This window comes from Sinocyclocheilus anshuiensis, unplaced genomic scaffold (genome assembly GCF_001515605.1).
Source record: "Sinocyclocheilus anshuiensis isolate Anshui unplaced genomic scaffold, SAMN03320099.WGS_v1.1 scaffold2329, whole genome shotgun sequence".
Classification (NCBI taxonomy): domain Eukaryota; kingdom Metazoa; phylum Chordata; class Actinopteri; order Cypriniformes; family Cyprinidae; genus Sinocyclocheilus; species Sinocyclocheilus anshuiensis.
The window spans coordinates 161,572-165,455 of record NW_015552527.1 but is presented as its reverse complement, the minus strand read 5'-3'; the positions used below and the strand labels follow the sequence as shown (position 1 = coordinate 165,455).

At 33.4% G+C, this 3,884-nt stretch overlaps 1 protein-coding gene across 1 annotated transcript in view; it reads left to right on the top strand.

Annotated features, from left to right (window-relative positions):
- LOC107663566 (adhesion G protein-coupled receptor A3-like) overlaps positions 1 to 1,252 on the top strand; it is a 4,224-nt gene extending 2,972 nt beyond the window's left edge. Inside the window, exon 3 of the mRNA XM_016453803.1 lies at positions 965 to 1,252. Coding sequence (XP_016309289.1) covers positions 965 to 1,252 — 288 coding nt within the window. The remainder of the gene's footprint in view (positions 1 to 964) is intronic.
- The last annotated feature ends 2,632 nt before the right edge of the window (positions 1,253 to 3,884 follow it).

Sequence of the window (3,884 nt, the reverse complement as noted above, 5' to 3'; positions counted from 1 at the left end):
TTGATTTTTCCGTACATTTCTGCCATATGTACATTAACTGACAGTCACCACTGATAAGCTACCACTAAATATTGTAGAAACTTAATTTCCTGTTAAGTTGCTTTGCAACGATTTGTATCGTGAAAATAAATACAAATAAACTTGAAATGAATTGAATTGAATGTTTAAAAAGAGGTGAAAACAATACTGTACATGGAATGCAAAAAATAAATAAAATAATAATAATAATTTTAAATAATAGTAAATAAATAAATTTGTACATTGCAATGTTATTTTAGTATCATTGAGAGGCTATACTAGTTTTAGTAACATTTTGAATCGATTTTCTATTTTAATTTTAATTTTAGTTAAAGTGATAGTAATTTTGTTGTTTTTTGTCTATATAGTTTTTAATATTCAGTTTTAGTTATTTTAGTAGAGTAAGTTGAACCAAATTAAAATGAGAAGTGTTGCCTTAGCATCTAACTGAAACAGGTTTGTTATATTTTATTTTATTTCCATTGTTAGCGTTTATTTTATCTCAAGTAACTTTTTTTATGGTTTTAATATTAGTTTTAGTTAGCTATAATTACCCTGCTAAACTGGCATGACTTTCTCTTGAGATTTTGCTCGTTAAACACTGATGTTAAGGGTTGTGCCGCTGATTTATTCCCTGATGTATTGAGAGTTGTGGGAATCCGTGGACTAATACATGCTGTCTGTATCTCAAGTGGGATTCTTGCGTCTAAATGTGTAAATATTGACGTAATGACAGATGCGTTTGCCTCGGAGCTGTTATTCTGATAATGTAGCTTACAGACTGGCATCGTTAATGGAGTCTTTGTTTAGTCTTTTTATATTTTCATAATCAGTCCTTGACTCACTCAGCAGAACCTGGAACAATGAATGCTGTTTATTTTCCAGCGAGTAATTGGTGTGAGGAAAGTGGGTCATGTGTCGTCCTGTGTGTGTGTGTTTGTGGCAGGTTTCGGCTAACATCGCTCTGGAGGCGCTGGCGCTCCGGCCTGACGCTCTCATGGGTTTATTGTGTACGGTGATGCAGCGGGCTCCTCTGCTGCCCCCGGTGGCCAATGCGGGTCACAGCAGCGCCGCATCCGAGCACAACACCCTCCTCAACTTCACATGCCACACGGTTAACATCTCCGGGTCACCCATGGGTCAGATAAACCAGGTGAGGCTCGTCACAAACCGTCCGATGTGTCCAAAAACCATTCCACCACATATTCTCAGCTTTTTACTTGGATTAAAATAATTCATGTTTTATGCATTTACTGTCTTTCTTTTAAATCATCTAATTATGTTCCTAAATGCTTTAATGAGTATAATATGTTATTTAAATGTTGTAATTTTACCATTTTACAACTATGTATTTTTAGGTTAAATATTAATTTTTAATGTTTTATAATTGTTATAAAATAAAATGTATTATTTTTATATATTTTGATATTTTATATTCTGTCTTTTTTATATTTTATTTAAATCATGCAATTTTTTTTTTCATTTTAGAATTATAAATGTTTGGAATTGTAAATGTTAATTTAAAATAAATAATGAAATATTGTCGTTTTTTTAGAATGTTAAAATATTTTACAATTTATATATATTTTTATAAACTTTTTTTGACACTCCCCAGACACCGGTAGATCCCTTCCCTCCTGCATAGCCCTTTGGTGTCTGGGAGGTCCACGGGGCGATGGTAGTTGGCCCCGAGCCAGAACAGAGAATTAATGGTGGCATCATCCAATGCCGTCGCCACGGCAAGCCCCCAGAATTCCCAGGCGTACTCGAAGAAGGGGAGATCTCGGCGGACTAAGGCAGAGAAACGAGCGGCGATTTCCATGATTTTTCTGTCTTGATCGGGTCTTCTGTCACGCTGCCTACTGTGAAGGAGCGAGGAGACGAAGGAGATTCCAAAATTATCAAACACTTTATTTACAACATAGAAAACCACACGTAGGACACGGGGATCGACGTTCATACAAGTAGACCCGACCAAACCAAACTGAACAGACTGGGGCTTATAAACACAGGGGAATGAGGATAATTATATATACAGTATATATATATCACTGTAAATTATTTTTCAAGGTTTTAAATAAATATTTTTGAAGTACGTTTTACAAGAAAATACTGTTTCAGTTTTTGTACTTCAAAATTTCATGTTTAATTCAATGAATTACTTGCCATTTATTTGTAATTATTTGTGATATTTACTAGCAATTTCCTAGTGAAAGGTGTTTAAATGCCACTTTTACTTCGTATTTAGATTGTAGAAATAAATGTAATAATTGAATAATATTTTATATTAATTCATTTGAACTAATCTAAGCAAAAAGTGCAATTTAAGGGACATAAAGGCAGTTTCATCTGAAAAACAGGGTGCACAAAATATACGTGTGAGATTCTTATATGAAGTCTCTTAATTTGTTAACTTTAACTTTAACAGCTCACTTCGGTCCAGCGCTCTTGAAGCACTCAGATTTCATACTAGAGCTGCTCGTTCACTGCCTAGTGAGTACTCTAAGCCGCAGTTACAGTAATGTTATGATTCAGAGGTCACAGAAGAGCTGTGAATATTGCCCATTTTCCTCCATTAAACGAGGATGAGCCACTGAAGTAAATTGGACATAACCGTCTTAATCATGCCTTTATATGAATCTCACTGCTCTTATAGGTTTTGTTGGCTTATACTGGACATAAATTTATTTCCGGACAGTCCGTTTATGGAGACGAACTGTGCATGAGTAGAGAAATCAAAAACATACCTTTATGAAACAAAAACATATGGGAATATGCTAGAAAATAATATAATACAATGTATTAAATAATACTTTTTTTTTTCAGTGTACTGCAATATATGCATGGACCATATATATTTTTTTTTATTATATATATATATATATATATATATATAATAAAAAATTATATCTAATTCAAAATAATATAAAAAATTATAATAGTCTATCAACAACTTGAAAATAACACTGGTTTGTTGTAACATTTGTTTTAAAAAGCAAAAATGTAATTAAATAAAAGTGAAATAAGAAAATAAATACATGATTTGCAAATAAATACATTCAAAATTCAATACTTAATAAAAAAGATGAATTTGAATATTGTATTTGTTTACCTGCATGTCATGTGAACATGAATCGACATCAGAGAACCAAGAAGATGCCAATGTGTTGTTAAATTATTGAAATATTAACTTTAGATCTCTAGGGGGACTTCAAGAAAATATTTTGGCTCATAGAAGTTCTACAGAAACACTTAACACAAATACAATACGATATGCAAACACAAAGCATGTGGTTTAATTCAGAGTCCCGCTTTTGTGTTGAAAGATCCCATCATCCTTTAGTAAATGCACATTAGCGTAAAAATGAAACTACATTTATGATATCTTGGTTGTGAGATTTTTTTGCAGAGGCGATAGTTATATAATAATCCATGTTTGTGTGTGAATATATACATTAAGTTTCTCCTTGAGATTTGGGGTTCAGTACATCATGAGCTGATCGCGGGACATGGCTTTAATGAGGAGGAAGAGTGAAGTTAAGTATAAATCAGACAAACACCGCAGGCTGATCTCTGTCTAACAGTCTCGAGGTCTGTATAAGTGATCATCAGTCTGCCCTGACGCACACTAACAAGTGAACGACTCGCTGACTTCTGTTCCAAATGGATTTTGTTAGTGTCAGTCGCCTCTGGGAGATTTAGATAATATCATAATCTGATCACATCACTCACACACAGATTCAAATATTACACAGTCTTTCTGTCCTCACAGAAATATTTCAGAAATCAAAAGTCTGTCATTGTATAGAACTCCAAAAATGCCTCATGCAATATATATATATGTGTGTGTGTGTGTGTGTGTGTGT